This window comes from Sciurus carolinensis, chromosome 15, assembly GCF_902686445.1.
Source record: "Sciurus carolinensis chromosome 15, mSciCar1.2, whole genome shotgun sequence".
Classification (NCBI taxonomy): Eukaryota; Metazoa; Chordata; class Mammalia; order Rodentia; family Sciuridae; genus Sciurus; species Sciurus carolinensis.
Window position 1 is genome coordinate 65,309,851 of NC_062227.1, and position 17,999 is coordinate 65,327,849.

Here is a 17,999-nt window from a genome sequence, read left to right on the forward strand (position 1 = left end):
ACATTCCCTCCGAAGGGTCGGTGCAGGCTCCTGAGCGCGGTCGCTGCCCTTCCTGGGAGCCCAGGGTCTTCACTGGCCGATGCTCTCGGCCCGCGGCATTCTGGACATGGTAGTTTTCCTCCTCTCGGTTCCTAAGGAGCAGACTGGTGACCGAGACTCGCAAGACTACGATTCCCAGAAGCCCAAGCAAGTAGTCGGTCACGTGGTCAGCAAGGATTCGGGGCTGGTGGGCGGGGCCTGCGGTGCTCCGCAGCTGTCTGTGACAACCGGAGCCGGCGGGCCGTCGCGGCCCCCAGAGACCCCGCCATGGTACGCGCGGGCGCCGTGGGGACGCACCTCCCCGCGTCCGGCTTGGACATCTTTGGGGACTTGAGGAAGATGAACAAGCGTCAGGTAACGGATGCCCGGACTGGGGGCTCGCCGGGGGTGCGCTGCGGCAGCGGGGAGTCCGGGCTTGGAGAGTAGGGTTTGGACAAGGGCAGCTGCGGGTGACTGCAACCGGGTGGCGACCCGAAGCTCCCTTGCTGGGCTTTCAGAGCCTCTGGGTTCAAATCCTCCCAGACCCACGTGTGGGCAAATGTGTGCTTTCTTGCACTGACAAGAGCAAATTAGGGGAGGATGATCTGGAAGGGGAAGAGAATGGAAGAAGCCCGGTGCAGTGGATGTCTGTTGCGCTGGGAAAACGAGGAGAGATGACTGGAGGGCGAGCGACAGCTGTCTGCGCGGATTGAAGGGCCACTCAATGAAGGAACAGATTTCCTCGTGACGATCCAGAGGCCTGACTGCGCGCGCGTGAAAGTGGCAGAGAGGCAGGCAGAAGGGAAGAACTTTTTGACAATGGGAGCTGTCCAGTGATACCTCCCCAGGCTGTTTCTTCCCAGCCGGGGCAGGTTTTTCCCTGCCTAGTGAGCTCACAGGTAATGCTGTCATTGTGGACCGAGCGGTGTTGCGAAGGGACTTCCAGAAGTCTTCTCCAACTTTCCTCTCTGATTGAATCATTCTGGCTGCACCATGGATATGGGAGGCAGTTAGCTGGAGGTCTTTGGTTAGCTGAGATTGAGTTCTGATTTCCTCCGGGATAGGACCGCAGAGGAAAACTGTCCTCTTGTGCTCTCCTTAGCCAGTTATTGGCCATCATCACTGCCTCCGGGTCCTTGTCCCTTCAATATATGGCAAGAGAGAGAAAGGATTGGAAGCCCTCTCAGCCAGGAAAAATGTATTACTTAGGCGTCTAGATAGAGAATTTGGGGGACCCGTAGTGCTCATTATCATGATAGACACTGGAACCTTTTACAAGGGGATTTTGATTGTCTTTGAAAATGGTATTAATGCTCATGATTTTGATGGCATCCAGTTTCAATTATGGTTATACGGAGATGCAGAATGATGCCTGTGACAGGGCATGGCTTACTCCTTTGGGCATCTTTCTTTTTTTCTGTAGAATTTCAGGCTAGTGTAGCAGTATGGGAGAGTTTGGTGACTTGGATTTCACAAACCATGTTTAGGTCTGGCTGTGTCTAGGTGTGCATAGCTGATGAGCACCTGTGGTTTCTATGATTAAGAGAAGTTGTAGAGACTACTACTAGCTTGAAACACCAACAGCTAAAGATCTGAGCATTGATGCTGTTTGCAGGAAGATTCTCTAGGAAACAGCTTTATTTGAAAATCTAGCCTATTGGTTAGATTTTAAAAATATTTCTCAAACTGGTGCTGATTACTCATGGCTATAATTGCAGACTATCAGAGAAGACCTTCTGATGAGTGTATCAATCCCTAACCCAATTTACCCTTTAGAAGACCTGTGTGTTGCACTCTTCAGGGATGGACCTGTCAGAAGCTGCTTGTATTGCTTATTTTGCTAATCTTCTAATTCAAATTCAGAAACTCAAATATACTTTGTTTTAAAGGTTTTTTTTTTTTTTGCTTGTTTCTTTGTCTTTTTTCCCCATCAAATTAGTATCCTGTGACACCTTGTTGGGCCTGCATGCTTTGCCAGTCTTGGAAGCAGGAACTCCTTTCTCTGTTGCCCCCAATTACTATTAATTAAGGCAAGAGCCACATGCAAAACAAGGGCTCTTTGTTTCTACAGTGAGGAAGAAAGAAAGAAATACAGCTACTGGCATTTCTGCTGCTCTGTAGTCAGAATATGTGGTCTGAAATGTTTTTTTTTTAAACTCGTATAAAGTGACTACTTCATGTTTGGTTGGCAGCGACTCAGTGTGGGTTTACTTCTAAACTCTGCTGGAGTTGTTAAGTGCTAAGCATACAAATTTGGTAGCCAAAGAGGAATACAAACAAAAATGTGGTGGTGTATGTTTTCGATCTCATTCAGTTTGTCAGTAGTTTGGTCAAATTTTTGTTTCTAGATTCCAGGATGTCAAACCTACACTCAGACTCATATATACCTTAAAGCTAGGGTGTTGGAAGTGTGATTTGTGGTTTTGTACTTAGTGTAATTATTAGGTTTTATGTATTTGACCATTTCCTTGGCAGATAGATGCCTGGTTCAAAGGAAGTATTTTTGAGGAATTGATTTTATTTTCTCTCAATGAAGTTTTCAAGCATAGACAATGATAGTGGAAAATATGTTCTTAGTACGAGTTTCTTATTAGGTAAATGAGAAAAATTTATAACTTGCTTTTATTAGGGTGGAACCTGATGGTTTAGAAAAAACCATCTAAGTCTAAGAATGGTGATCTTTGTTTAAAACCATGGTTTGGGGCTTTCCTAATCAGACCTATAATTCATAGTGAAAGAACGATTGTTTATCAAGTCCTTTAAGTCAAGCACAGCAGGTGGGGAAGGTTTTGAATGTGAACTCCAGTGACAACTTCTGCTTTACACAGATGTGACTTGCAAGACTGATTTTACTTTAAAAAGCAGTGGTTTAATGGTATCCGCTTAGCACTTCAGTTTCCATTTTTGTTCTCCTGGAAATATAGTAATAGTTTCATCACTTACTACTGACGTAATAGCCAAGTAGTTAAAAAATGGTGTAGTTTTATATTGGATTATATTTATTTTCCTGTTTTGATCAAGTGCACCCAAATACCTTAACAGTTGTTTTAGATTGCATTTTATGTCTCTACTTTCAGTTATATCCTTCATCATGGTCTCAAATTACATATTTCACAGTTGTAATATTGGCAATGGGCAATTTTGAACTTTGCTTTTCCTACTTTACATCATATCAGAATATGTTTTAATGTTTGCAACACTCTTCAAAATGATTATTTTAATGGCCATATAATATTCTTGTCAAATTGCAGTTCCTTTAAACCATGCTTTCCCTTAGGTTTTGGACTTAATCCATGCCCAATATAGGGATTTTAAACAATAGGAAATAGTTTAAAGAAGAAAATTCAGTGACTTATACTTCTGTCATCCTAAGGTTGCCTCTGGTAGCATCATGGAGCATCTACTTTTGTTGTTTTATGGTTTGTTGAGATCCTACCGCAGCTTACATTTTTCCCTCAACATCCTTTAAGTGTTTGATCTAGTCATGGAAGTTATTTATGCATTCTTGGAAGAGAAATCTGCCATTTTCGTTCAATCATTTCCCTGTCTTGGTAATTTATTTCCTTTTCCATATTATCAGAAATAAGGCAAAGCAAGCAAGCAAGCTAGCTAGCTAGCTGGTTGTGATAAATATCTTTGGGCCACACTTTCTTCTCTGCTTTTTGGATGGAATTTCCAGAAATGGGATTACCTGATCAAGAGTAACTTCTTGACACTAATGCCAGATTGCTTTCAGAATGGTTAAAACAACTTATATCCCCACTACAGCAAGTCTTAGCATTAAAATAAAAAAATAAAAATAAAATCTTTAAATTTGCTGGTGTGTGAGGTTTGGAAACAGGCAGGATTATTGGTTTGAACATTTTAAATGTTTATTTGCCACTTGTATTTCCTCTTTAGAAAAGTATAGTTTAAAATTTTTACCTCTTTTTGTTGGGATTTTGGTGTTTTTCTTACTGCTGTTGTGTTTGCATTCACCATGTATCGAAGATGTTTTATTTTATCACTATTTATTCAGCAAGTTCAGTATTTATTTTTTGCCAGAACTGTGTTGAAATGGAGGATACAGCCATTAACAAGGCTGAAATATTCCCTGTCTTTGTGGAACTTACGGTTTAGTGTGAAGACACATTAATTATATGTATAATTAAAACCGTAATGGATGCTATAAAGAGGTACAGGACGCAGTGAGAATATGTAATAGGAAGACCTAGGCTGGCCTACAGTAAAGATTGGCAAACTGTAGTGGTCCACCTATTTATATAAACATAGTTGTCATGTGGAGCTTAGCCATGTTCATTCTTCTATATCTTGTCTCTGGGTACTTTCTGGCTATAGTGGCAGAGTAAAGTGGTTTTGATTGATACCGTGTTGTCATGTGGCCTGTAAACGTAAAGTATTTATTGTCTGGCCCTTTACTCAAAGTTTGCTGACTCCTTGTCTGGCAAATCAGGGAAGGCCTCCCTTGGACACTGGTGTTTAAATTGGGACTTAAAGATGAATGAGTGCCATGGGGTCCAGGGGCAAGAGCCTCTGGGCAGAGGAAGGAGCTGAGTAAAGGGCCTGGATTGGGAAGGAGCACATGCTTTTTGGAGCATTAGCAGATACAGCAAGTACAGCTGGGCATGGTGAGCTTCCTGAGCTGAAGCTGGCAATAGGGGTACTTCCCAGCTCTATCAGGCAGAGCCTTTGAGCTTGAGTTGAGGTTTGGTCTTAATCTTCTGAGTTATGGTAGGCAATTGAAGGGATTTAAGTGGAGTGTTGATGTGACCAGATGACCAGATATACATGTGAAAAAATGTACTAAGTGTAGAATAGGTTGGAGGAGGTGTGTATGGATCTCAGGAGACCTGTGGCAGGCTCTCGCAGGGCTTTGATGGGCTCTGTTTATGGCTTAGACGTGAATGGTGGCAGTGGGAACAGAGAGAACTGAACACATTCTGGAAATGTGTAGAGGCAAACTGCGGACAGTGGATGGGTAGGGAGCATCTCCAAAGAACTGGGTGGTGATGCCCCTTATTGTGCTGGACAACACTTGCCCTGAAAGTTTTTTTGGAAAAGGAAAGTTCAGTTCTGACATGTAGCGTTTCAACTACCTTTAAAGACATGCAAGTGTCAGGTAGGTGGTTGGGAATCTCAGGATTGGGATAGGTAGTATGGTGGTACCAGCGCCAGCATTGGGAGGTTCAGATGGAGGTGGAGGAATGGCAGGAAGGCAGAGAAGAAGGTCTTCAAAAGTGGACTCTCAGATTTCTGCCTGGGGCTCTTTTGAGAAGTTTGGCTGTGAAAGAGGAAGAGTGTTTAAGGTGGAGGAGGATGTGAGGTAGAGGAAGGGTTCAAGATGGAGTGACTTAAGCTGATGGGCAGGAGTAGTGGGTTCGCCTTCACTGTGCATCAGGATTACTGGATAGGCTGTTTATGAAACATGGATGTTCCCCTCCCCTCCCACCGATATGCTTGGTCTGGGATGAAGGCCAGGTGTCCTACTTTTGAAAGGCTTCCCACTTAATTCTGGAGTACAGTCAAGGTTGAGAACCAGGGGTGTAGAGCGGTGGTCCCAGACCAGCATCTTCAGCATCACCTGGCAGTTTGTTTGAAATGCAGTCCTCAGGCCTCCAGATGATTCTAGTACAACCTGAGGTTTGAGAACCACAGCTATAAAGGGTGGTCCACATACCCAGAAATCAGACTCCTATAATGACATGGCACTTCCTTGTTAGCTCTTCCTGAATGTCTTTAGCTGTATTTCTCCAGGTCCTGTGCATTTTTAAAACTGTATTTTGATGTATTTAAAACTATATTTAAGATGGCAGTTTATTTTTTAATTGATACATAATCATACAGATTTATAGAGTGCAATAGGATGTTTTAATACATATATAGATTGTGTAATGATCAAATAAGGGTAAGTACATATCTGCCACCTTAAACCTTTATCATTTCTTTGTAGTAAAACATTTAAAATCTTCTCTTCTGATTATTTTGAAACATACTGTACACCCTACTATGCCATAAAACACCAGAACTTGTTCCTAAACTGCTTTTAGCCCTCAAAAAGAGGACTGTTCTATTTCAGTTGAAATTAAATTTGGGTATTTGAGGAAACGATGTTCAGAGCCATATAATCTGGGTCCTAGTTCCAAACCCAGTTCAAAAGGGTGTTCTGGAGAGCTGATAGGTAGGTAAGATGGGTCTGACTGATCTAATTTCACTTCCTCTGAAGCACCACTAAAATTACATTAAGGAGATTTCAGAAATCATCAGGTATTCCAAAATAAGGAGGCCAGGCAAGGAAACAAGTTCAGCCAGATACTAGAAGTTTCAGAAAAGAGGTAGGAATGGTAACTGACATTGCCTGAGAAAGCAATATTGACTTGGGCAACTTTCTCTCCTGTGTTTTAAAAATTATTTTATTGACACATTATAATTGTACACATTGGTAGGAGTCATCATTGCGTATTCATGCACACACATGATACAACAGTATAATTTGGCCAGCATCATCCCCCAGTAGCTCCCCGTTCCCTCCACTCTTCCCCGCTCCTGGTCCCTTTCCTCTACCCCACCGATCTCCCTTTGATTTTCATGAAATCCCCCAACACCTTTCTTTTCCTTTTTCCTCTCTAGCTTCCACAAATGAGGGAAAACATATGACCGTTGATGTTCTGAATTTGGCTTATTTCATTTAACTAATGTTCTCAAGTTCCACTCATTTCCTTTATGGCTGAATAAAGCTCCATTGTGTATATTTGCCACATTTTCTGTATCTATTCATCCATGGAGGACACCTAGCTGGTTCCATAGCTGTTGTGAATTGTGCTGCCATAGACATAGGTATGTATGTACTGCTGTACTCTGCTGACTGTAATTCTTTAGGATAAATACCAAGGAGTGGTAACCTGGGTCTTATGGTGGTTGCCTTCCTACTCTTTGAGGAACCTCCATGCTGACTTCCATCATCCCACCTTGTGGGTGTCTTAACCAAATATTTGCTGTTTACCTTTTTAAATGCTTATGGAAAATTTAGCATGTGGGTATTTAAAGGTTTTGTTCCGTTTTAACAGGTAATTTTCAGATGCAGAAGCCTCATTGCTAAATGCTATAGTACTGTGACCCTTTCACTTGAGGCTGTCTTTGACTGTGGTATTGAGGGGTAATTCTGGGTGGATTCACACTGGATGTACCAGACTCTGAAGGTTAGGCACATGCTCTTGTCACAGAGCTGTAGCCTGTGACTCCTCTAGAGCAGGAGGCCCTGGTGGCGGAACTTGAGAAGCAAGTTCCCTAAGGGGTTAAGATGCTGGGAAACCCTGGAGTGGTGTGCAGAGGCTCACTGGGACTGTAGCAGAGCAAGCCCTGAGTGTGAATTTGCTCTGATTTGCCCTTTGGGTCTCACTGAAGGAGACTCTATCTGGAAGACTTATTCATGGCTGAAAGTTGGAATGCTACCTGATTTTTTTTTTTTTTTACCGTATATTAATTAGTTCCATGAGCTAAAAATTGCATCTTTTTGTTTTCATTCCTAAGCAGGTCTTAGCTTGGGTGATGAGTATTCTGCCATTGGTTTCACTTTGGGCTCGACGCTTTTTGTTCCAGCTCTATACCAGGTTTTAAACTTCGCCATGATCGTGTCTTCTGCGATCATGATATGGAAAAGGCTTGATCGTCCTCACCGGCAGCGAGAGCCCCATCGTGGTGGTGCTGAGGTAGGTCCCGCCCGCTGGCCTGGGCGTTGTCACATTGCTTAGCCAAGGCGGAGATCAGGGGTGCCTTGAGTGAGAACCTGTGTGGCAGCTATGATTCAGGATTTTAATTGGATAACTTGGTTAGAGCTCTCTTTATTGGTATCGGCTTTGAGAATGTCTCAGTTTTTCCTGTCTTGGTGAAGAATCTTATCCTTTTCAAAAGACACTTTAGAGTTTTAATCATGTTAGGCTAGTACATTTAATCCACTTTAAAATGACAGTTTAGCAATATAGTATTAGTGCCTTGTTGGTGTGCAATTGAGATTTAAACATGATTAATTCGGAAACATTCCTTGGTCCTCTTCATGGAATAGCAGGCTGTGTGTCTCCCTTGCCAGCAAGGGCCTGGTCTTTCTTCAGGCTTCTTCAGTGCTACTGTGGTAGGTGGCTACTATCTTCTGGAGACTATAATGCTTATGAAAGTGTGTTTACTTCAGAAGAGTGAATACTTCAGTCAACCTTCATGCAGTTCCTGAAATCATCCAAGGAGAAAACACTTAAGTCAATTTGAAATCAAGTGACCATGGTTTGGGAGCCGGTAGGTGCTCCAGGATGTTCTAGTCCAGTGAGTCTCAGATCCCTGGGTCTTACTGCTACAGGCTCGGGAGGGGCAGCAGTCATGTGGGCAGAGTCACAGCTGACCAGGCAGGAGCCAGTACCACAAGCCAGTGCCCTTTCCCTCCCTGGGGCCTGCTCCATGTAACAGGTTTGCAGCCTTGTCCACACTTCCATGTGACTGGCCGAGGGGCACACTTGTAGAGATGCTGAGTTTTCACCAAATGTAGAAGCCCGAGGATAGGTGGCTCACAGCAGACCTGAGGGGACCCTGTCTCACTGGTCTTCACACCATGCTCTGGGAGGCCCCTGGAGTTGTGAATAGATGAAGGGGAGGAGAGGACCAGACTTCTGGACCCCCAACACCTTAGCTTTACTTCATTTGCATCATCTCCACTTTTAGATATTTTATCTGGTCATATTTCATTGAAGGAAGGACTTTAAGGACCCCCCCCCATTTTGTTTTCCTTGAAGAAGAAAGGGGTTCAGTGGTGTAGTCCATGCCTGGCATGTCTAAGGTTCTGAGTTTGGTTTCTACCACCACCACCACCACCACAACAACAACAACAACAGAAAAAAAAAAAAAAAAAAAGGAGGAGAAGAAGAGGAGGAGGAAGAAGAAGAAGAAGAAGACCTCAAATGTAGGTGAACTGTCTCATCTAGCAGATAACGAACCTGGGGCCTAGTAAGACCAATTCACAAGCATCTCACGATGACTGTGATTTGAGAAGGAGGCCCAGTGATCTACATCCAGCCTTGGCAGGAAGACCCACTGATCTGTGACACACTGGACAAGAACATCCTGGAGTCATTTGATTTCAGATTGATTTAAGTTTTTCTCCTTGGCTAACTCTATGGCTACATGAAGAACAACACTGGATCTGAGATCTCTGGCCCTCCTTCTCAAATCACACAGAAATGCTTGCACGTGGAAGTCACTGTGAGAGTGTAGTGAATGCGAACTTTTAAAAAAAGCATCCTTTATTATTCTAAAGCCTTTTGGTTTGGCAGCATAAAGCTTTAATATCCCAAGGGCTATGTGGACTTGGGGGAACCCCTGTCCGGGAGGAAAGCAGCTATAAGCAGTTATTAGGAAATATTTAAAAGAACCACCTCCTCATGGGACAGATCCTGTCCCTCATGACAAGTTCAGTGTGCTCTTCTGCCTTTGAGACTTGTGGAGGGAGGTTTTCCTTACCGCAGTCCTGTTTCCATGGACCAAGACCATTTTCTATAAATGTCTTCCCACTGTGTGTCTTCAGGAATTCTGTGGAAGAAGTAGAGATGAAGCCATAGATGAAGAAATCATCTTGAATATTTTAGCTGCTGTTCTTTAAAAGAACAATAACAACAAAAAAAGACAAAACTCTGAAGCAATTATGTGTCATTATCAGAAGACAAAATAAAATTCCATGTTGGGGAACAAAGAAAACACCCAGATTTGTTTCGTTCAGATATTTTCTTTTTCTTGCCCTTCTGGCCATTTCTGTTGCTCATGTTCTCCGCTTTTATTCATATTTCTTGGTTTTGAGTGCTGATGTGATACCTGGCAAGGGGGCACTGGTTTTGACACTGAAGGAGGTCTGAGAGATTTCTGGCAGGGGGACCTCAACACAGAACAAGTGGGGATCTTGATAAATGTCACAGAAATGAATTTAAGAATGTGTCAGCTGAAGTGGAGAGACTTAGTTAGGAAAGCAGAGACATCTTCAAGGGATCATGTGGGTTCCTCAAGAGTTGGGTAAAGTAAGGAGTGCAAGTTCAAGGGAGAATGAAGGCCATCTTGAGAGTGGGAACTGCTTGGGGGTTCTCAGGCTCTTTGAAAGGTTACTTGATGAGGGGTGGGCATGGAAGTTATATGAGAATGACATCAGCCTTGTGGTCTCAAGATGGTTTATGGTGATCTGGCATTTCTCAGGATCCTTAGGCTTGACAGGGTCTCCATTATCTATCAGTAGATACCTTTGGAAAGTACCCGATGTATAGGTTTCTTAAAATATTGTGTCTCTACGCTTAATATGTTTATTGTAAGGCTAATTAACCATACACAAGATAGTTTTCATAAGTGGATGAATTTGTGGTGACTAAGATTTATAGAATTCCCAGAAATTTGAAAGTGGCAAGCCTGGGAGAAGAATGACTTGGGAAATGACAGGCCTAGGAAAGGTAGGCAGAACTTTAGATTAAAATTACATTCCTTGGGGCTGGGGTTATAGCTCAGTTGGTAGAGTACTTGCCTCGAAAGCATGAGGCCTTGGGTTCAATTCCCAGCCCTGTAAGGAAAAAAAAAAAAAGAAAGAAAGAAAAAAAAATATGTTCCTATTCCTTCCTTTTGTCTCCTCCCTACGTGTCTTTTTATTTCTTGTATCCTACCTCAGTTTCATTTTAAAATAAAGCTCCCAGCAGGTGCTCAGTGACAGGCCACCTCCTTCCTGCATTCTGCATCCTTAGGGAGGTTCAGGGGGCCGGAGGCCTGGAGAGGAGGGCAGCCATGTGCTGTGCTCGCTGCTTCCTCCCTTTCCCTCTGGACAGACGTTGTTCTCTGTGGCTTGGTTGCTGCCTGTCCAGCCACAGTTGTAGGTCTTATTCTCTTCTCATGTATTAAAACAAAGCACGAGCGTGTGTAAATGAATTCATTTTTAAATCCCGGCTCCTTGGAGATTGCAGTTCACTTTGTATCCACCGAACATTTTTGGCATGAGTTCGAACTGGTATGAATTGGTAGTGTGGGGATTCTGTTGACCTCCACATCAAAATCAGTCAGTCTTCGTTACAACTGGACTTTTGTGGGACATGGTGGAAAGGATGATGCTGCAGGAAGCAAGACCTGGGTTCACATTTTGCCCCAACCCTCGGCGAGGCTTTAGGGCAGGTCCTGCTTCCTTGGGTTTCATCACTTGTCTGCTTTTCTTTCCTTAAACAAGTAACAGTGTCCTGGGTGCTGGGGTGAGTCAAGGAATGAAGGAATTGCCCTTGGGCATTAGCCAGCTATCATAACCCCCAGTTCTGAACAAAACCAGTCACATATTGGTAGAGGTAAGACTTGTTTGAAGGCTAAAACTGGCAGCTTTTACTGTGCAGAGCCCACATTTTCCTTGGTTCTTATCTTCCCTAATGCAAACTGCACAGGGGCCTTTTAGTGCCCTTTCCTGCCTGGATCTGGGTAGAAACTGTTTCCTCTCTCACATACTGTCAACGGAGCCGGAAGGAAACCACGGGCTGGGTTTATAGCGTCTGAGACTTGCTTAAATATTGATGGCAATTTCAGCTCTGACAGGTAAGTTCATCATCATTCCCTCTTGGACTCTGAGTGACACTGATGTTCACTTTTGTGTTTCCTTCCAGTGGCAGCATGGAGCCGGCCTTTCACAGGGGAGACCTTCTCTTCCTCACGAATTTCCGGGAAGATCCCATTAGAGCTGGTGAAATAGTTGTTTTTAAAGTTGAAGGACGAGACATTCCAATAGTTCACAGAGTAATCAAAGTTCATGAAAAGTAAAGAGACCTTACTTCTTTTTGCTCTATTTTTGTAAACTTTGGTAGATGGGTATAATGGTGAATTAAAAAGTAGTAAAAGCATTGGCTTAAGTTCCTAGTTGTGCCATTTACTAACCAAGTGACTTTGGACCAGCTGTCTCCTTCTGTAAGGCAAAAGTGATAATATTTAACCCACAATAACTCATCAGGTGATGAGAATTAAATGAACTAATGTTTACAAAAGCACTTAAAAAGTTAAATCACTGCACAGATGTAAGGTGGAATGTGTTACATTAGTTATTTGAAGGAGTCTTGAAATCACATTGTAACAGGATTATTTTGATACAATAATTATTTTCTGAAGTGCAGAAAAGCTAGCTATTCTCTGTCCATTTGGCGAAAGTGGAATTTTCAGCAGTGATATTAGCCCTAGATGGATAAAAATTCCTTTCCCGGGCTGGGGTTGTGGCTCAGTGGTAGAGCACTTGCCTAGCATGTGAGAGGCACTGGGTTCGAGTCTCAGCACCACATAAGAATGAATAAAATAAAGGTCCATCAGCAACTAAAAATATATATAAAAAAATAATTTAAAAAATTCCTTTCCCCCATCTCATCTCACTATTTGATCATGGCACACCCTGCATTAATTCTTCCCTTGCAGACAGCCTTGCCTTTCCCTAAGGTGCTGGGATGACTTCAGACCTTAATAAGGTCTGGTTTCTTTTTTGGAACCAAACCATTTACTTCTAGTTCAAATGTAGAAAGTTTCCATGAGACAGTTGAAAATGTAACGTTTTATATACTTGATTATTCATTTGCCTTTTTGTAACTTAGTGTAGAATTTTTATCAACATGATTTATAGAATTAAATGTAGTTATTTATATCTGTTTCATATCTTTTAATGAATGGAGATATAATCTCGGAGAGAGAGAGAGACTATTCATATACTTCTGGTATTAGAGTCTCATTTCAGTCACTGCTCCCAGGTGTTCCCCAAAGACACTGATCCTTAAAATGTTCAGCACACTCTGCACTGAACATCGGGACCCTCCATTTGCATTAGTGCCCTTGCACTGGTTCTGTCCAGTGGTCACTGGTTCTGTCCAGTGGTCACTGATGTCTACTTGTTACTGAGGAAGAAGCACACTCAGCTATGATGTGGCAATACTCTCACCTGACTTATAAATAATTTCTGAAGATGAAAAATTTCAAAGTTGAGGAAATGGTAGTTGTTTCAATTCACCTGAATTGTGAGAAAGTGCCAAGAGTTTTATCTTCTCAATTTCCTATACAACCATGACTGTAAGTCAACATGCTCTTTTGGACATGGTTTCAAATCTTGTGGGCTTTAAACATTTTATCTCATTATAATAGTACATTTTTCATTTGCCTTATTGAAGGACCACCCTCTTTATAGCCCCATACTGCTACAGGTTTGTGTTTCTAGCATCAAGGCCATCTAAGCACTGGTTTAGAATGCTTAACAAATTCCATCCATGGCGATTCTTGTTTCCTTGCAAATGGGATTTTACACCAGCATGCTCAGTGGTGAAGCAAGTGGGCATTAACACATTCTGTACTGGGCAAGGAAAAGTTTGAGGACAGCTAAGAGCATCGTTGCTTTTACATTTACTTTGTGCCCCTGTGATCTGGGACCAAATTTATGTCTAGAATGAAGAATGAATAATATAATCCATGTTGACAGATTGGTCCTTGAGGACTAAGAAGAAATGGGAACAGTTCAGGTCCAACAAGTGTGTTAAATCAGCCTCATGTCCTGACTTCCGGTCTAGTCTGACTTGAGATGAGTGACTGGAACAGCCTGGAAAAGCTCACTGTCAGCAGCACCTCCGAGCGCTGTGAATCTGGATATGGAAGAGTTGCACAGGGGTTACTCACACATTTTGCCCACCGATGAATACTCTTAAGCTAGGTACTCGCCTTTCCTTCCTTCCAAGGAGGCATGAGGTGAAGAGCAGCTCTCTCGTGGCTGGAAGCCAGTCCTTGCCTTCCCCAGGCCCTGGCACTCTGCCCTGCTTCATGGTTGTCAGGGTTACTTGCATGTTTTACAGTCTAAGTCTACAGAATTGTCACTATATTGTGCTGCATCTGAATGGCTATTTCTAAGCACTCATCTTAGACCAAAGGAAGATCAAGGATTCCTTGACTGCTTTCTAAATGCTTTTGTCTGACCATAACATTGTGCAAACTGATTCTTTTTAATGGTACTGTGTTAAAAATAATTTTTGAGAGGACATTATTTTGCTTTCCAGAGATAATGGAGACATCAAATTTCTGACTAAAGGAGATAATAATGAAGTCGATGATAGAGGCTTATACAAAGAAGGCCAGAACTGGCTGGAAAAGAAGGACGTGGTGGGAAGAGCACGAGGGTGAGCATGAGCTTTCACATTATATCAGCAATTCAGCAACCAGGAAAGCATTTAGAAGGAAACTACAGTTAGAGGATAATGGAATCATTCATGGCAAATGTGGCATGTTCGCAGCATTCTAAGTTGTTCTGGTTTGTACTGTGAAGACCAAAGAGAACTTTGAACTGTCGAAGGATCTAAAACTGAATCCCAAGTATGTTATCTTCATCATGGATTTAACTCTCTTTCAGATCCTCACACAGGGATTAGTTACTTGTGAATTTTAATTAACAATTACAATTAATCCTCCCAGAGGTGACCACTGCTTAGCATTTTGGTGAACATTCTGGATACTCTCTGTGCCTAACTGATGTGTGTGGATGCATATATAATTTTACCTAGAAGGAAGTGGGAAATACCTTTTTGTGTCAAACCTATGACTTCATCTTTTACATGGCCACATGTATTCTGTTGATAATCATAGCTTTTGTAACCAGCCATCTTTTGGTAGACATTTTTTTGGGGGGGTTGGCAGACATTTAAATTATTTCCTGTTTTTCACAACTGAAAACGGTTCTTGATAAATCTTTTAATATTAATTTTGTGTGATTGTTCCAGCCTTGAATTCTGCTTCTAATTAACACAGCAAGTGTGTATCTTCTTTTGGAGAACAGGTGGTACTGGGGATTGAACTAGGGGCACTTAAACACTAAGCCACATCCCCAGCCCTCTTTTTGTATTTTATTTAGAGACTGGGTCTCACTGAGTTGCTGAGGCTGGCTTTGAACTTGTCGTCCTCCTATCTCAGGCTTCCTGAGCTTCTGAGGTTACAGGCATGTACCATCGTACCCAGCTGGATCATCTTCTTTTTTCTTTTTTCTTTTTTTTTTTTTTTTTGTGGTGCCGGGGAATGAACCCAGGGCCTTGTGCATGCAAGGCAAGCACTCTACCAACTGAGCTATCTCCCCAGCCCCTGTATCTTCTTATTTAAAAACAAAACAAAACAAAAACAAAAACAAAAAAAAAAAAGAAGAGTTCTTTTCCTCCCTTTCAATGACCCTTTTCATATTTAACCCTTGTTAGAAATGTGTTCTTGTTATCTTGGTCTCACAGCTTCCTTAGGCTGGAGACACTGGCCACCATTGTGTGAGAAGTGGCTTTATTAATCCAGTTGTGGCTTATGATCTCTTGCTACCCCTTTAACCATTCTGTTGCACTCCTCAAGTATCTGTGGGGAGATGAGGACGACTTCAGGTCATCCGCCCTGTGTTTCTAGATATCCTGGTAAAAGGCTGTGAACCAGAGAGAGGTAGAAGCCTCTGACCTGACAGGAGGGTACTGTGGGTGTGTTACCTTGTTTCCCACTAGTAGGGATGATGAGGAGGGTGGAAGTGGTTCCACATTGATGTTAATTTGGTCAGCATAATCACCAACTGTGAACCTGGTCTCTCTGGGATCATATCACATTTGCATGTAGGTTATGGCATTCACATTTGTATTCACTGCCCAGTAGACTTGTTAATCTGAAAAACACTGAAATGAAAATATTTTTTTAAAATTACAACCTAATTATCTTTGTGCTTTAAATAAAGCTTTATGTAACAGTAATTTTCATATTGGCCACCTGAAACTTATTTTTCTCTGGAAAAAATAAGATTTGTGAAAGTTGCCTATTCTGTTTGAACATATGGCTCAACTAATGATCTTAAGTGTAGCAAATGAAGATGCATGGCACTCCTAGTTCAGATCCATGCCTGCTGTCCCCAGTTGCCCCAGCAGTTAGCTCTGATGCGTTTTGCTGATAAAACAGTGTGAGACAGGGGCAAGTACTGTCCTTACAGCTCTGGTCAGTGGTGTTCCCATGAAGATGTGTTCCTATGACTGATGCATGTGTGTCAAATGTCACTATTCTCAGTATAAACAGCTTTTATATTTCTTCCCTTTTATTCCCACAACTTAGGTTTTTACCATATGTTGGTATGGTCACCATAATCATGAATGACTATCCAAAATTTAAGGTAAGAATTGATGCATGTGTCTGTGCCTATTCATTTTTAAATATTATAACCTTACTTGTATAATTGTAAAGAGGTCATCTTCTTAAGCTGTTTTGCCATTAATTTTTCTGCAGAGTATTTACAATTAACTATAAATTAACATAACCACTTAAATTAACATTTAAATTAATTATTTAAAATAGCTGCTTTTACCTTGTAAGTTTGCAGTGTGTTCTAAAATGGCACTTATACAGTTGTTGCTTATTATTATGGAAATTTTCAAACATACAAAAAAGTAGTATAATAAACCCAGCGATGTTTATCTAACAAGTTCAACAGCAACATTATTTCTCTTTTTAAAAAAAATCACTTGGAAAGAAATAGGAATCCTGCATCAAGCGCAGCACTGCCTCTGTGTCAGGCATTTGAGCTGCAGCCCAGAGATCTCTTTTGGGTCTTTAACCATATCGTGCATCGAACAGCTAATTAAGAGAACAAGGCACGAGAGGAGAGGTCATCTTTTGATTCTGTCATCCTCCAGTATTGAATAGACTTCATCTGAATGCATTTATTATTTAAAATCATTCAGACTTTATCTGAATACATTTTATTATTTAAAATAGCTGCTTTTACCTTTTAAGTTCACAGGCCAAATTTATCTGTAGACCTCAGTAATTTTCAATTTTTTTTTTTTTTTTTTTTTTTTGGTTTACAGTATGCTCTTTTGGCTATAATGGGTGCATACGTGTTACTAAAACGTGAATCCTAATGTGTGAAGCAGTTCCTGGGACCAGACTGAAGTGAATTCTGTTGAAAAACTAATATATTTGAAATGTTCCACTTTCTGTATAAAAGGAAACCCTGTGGAGATGTTTTTGTCTTGTCCAAATAAATGATTCATCAGTGAAGATGGTTTTCTTTGTGGACTCTGATTGGAATCTGCTCAATCTCTCGGTCACTTGAAGCTGAGTAGGAGGGTCAGCACTACTTCAAGAACCAGGGTGGGCTTGACCTGCTAGTGGGGACAAAGCACAATCCACGTGATATAGTTGTAATGTCTGACTTTCAAAATAAAGTCCCAGCTTTGTCTAGTGGCATTTCTGGTAGAAACAAGTAGGTCCATCAAAGGACATGGCTCCTTGTTTATTAAGGTGTAATCTTGCTAATAACTCCTAAAACTTTTCAGAAGGAATGAATCTGCTTTGTTTTTGTAGTATATATCTTGAGGTGCTTTGTTCAGTTATTTGAAAGTGTTTAATAAATTGGAAAACCAGTTTGTACACCTTTGAAAAAACTGCAAAAAGGTGAAGGGGCAGTTTCCTTCCCATTTCCCAAGGACCTCTGCTGTTAAGTTAGATATTTGCACTATAGATAGTCTTGCATCTAAGATAGTCACTTATCCAAATATTTATCAAGCACTTACACCCCAGCCACTGTCTTCTGTGCTAGTCCCAGAACTAGTTCAGGTCACAGTGTAGCGAGTGGAAGGGATAGTAAATCTATGGTTTTGAAGTAGTGATAGTTGCTATGAAAAGATTAAGTGGGGTAGGCACGCAGCGGGTGAAAGGAGATGCCATTTTTCATATGGAATTCGGGAAAGATGACCTAAGCAGACATGAGCGAGTGAGGCCCATCAATCCTGAAGAGCATTCCAGCAACTGCAGAGCCTGAGAGGGGAAGCTCATGGCAGGCGTGAGTAGCCCCTCTCAAGCTCTCAAGCATGCAGATCCCTTGATGGTGACTAAGCAGGTTCCAGCTCAGGAGGTCTGGGGAGGGGCCATGGTTCTGCATATCTGCCTTGCTCCTGGGGAATGCTGAGGCCACCGGCACCAAG

The 17,999-nt window shown here is 41.9% G+C and overlaps 1 protein-coding gene across 1 annotated transcript; it reads left to right on the forward strand.

The window, feature by feature from the left end:
- Positions 1 to 203: 203 nt before the first annotated feature.
- Positions 204 to 17,073, forward strand: Sec11c (SEC11 homolog C, signal peptidase complex subunit). The gene is given in 7 exon segments (XM_047526236.1): positions 204 to 393; positions 7,626 to 7,670; positions 7,672 to 7,724; positions 11,664 to 11,813; positions 14,070 to 14,189; positions 16,129 to 16,186; positions 16,881 to 17,073. Coding segments are annotated over 7 exon segments (567 nt in total). The 5' UTR covers positions 204 to 306; the 3' UTR covers positions 16,935 to 17,073.
- Positions 17,074 to 17,999: the final 926 nt, after the last annotated feature.